At 65.2% G+C, this 204-nt stretch overlaps 1 protein-coding gene across 1 annotated transcript in view; it reads right to left on the bottom strand.

Annotated features, from left to right (window-relative positions):
* DQX1 (DEAQ-box RNA dependent ATPase 1) overlaps positions 1–204 on the bottom strand; it is a 16542-nt gene that overhangs the window by 11952 nt on the left and 4386 nt on the right. The window contains exon 3 of the mRNA XM_009283161.2: positions 173–204. This exon is cut by the window's right edge and continues 362 nt beyond it. Coding sequence (XP_009281436.1) covers positions 173–204 — 32 coding nt within the window. The remainder of the gene's footprint in view (positions 1–172) is intronic.

Genomic DNA, 204 nt, shown 5'->3' with positions numbered 1-204 from the left:
GCCCACAGCCCCTCCACAGAGGAGCCCCAGCTCTCACAGTTTAATCCCCAGCAGCCCCCGCTGTCCTCAGGACTCCCTGCACACAGCTGAGAGGGATCCCCCAAATCTTCCCTGTTCCCCCCCCCACCTCATGACTCCCCCAGGAGCCAAACCACAGGTGCCCGCAGCCCACCTGCTCGCTGGCCAGGAAGAGCAGAATGCGGC

The sequence above is a fragment of the Aptenodytes forsteri genome, unplaced genomic scaffold, assembly GCF_000699145.1.
Source record: "Aptenodytes forsteri isolate BGI_AS27 unplaced genomic scaffold, ASM69914v1 Scaffold678, whole genome shotgun sequence".
Classification (NCBI taxonomy): Eukaryota; Metazoa; Chordata; class Aves; order Sphenisciformes; family Spheniscidae; genus Aptenodytes; species Aptenodytes forsteri.
Note: the sequence above shows the minus strand (reverse complement) of the source record. Positions and strands in the feature narration are given on the sequence as shown.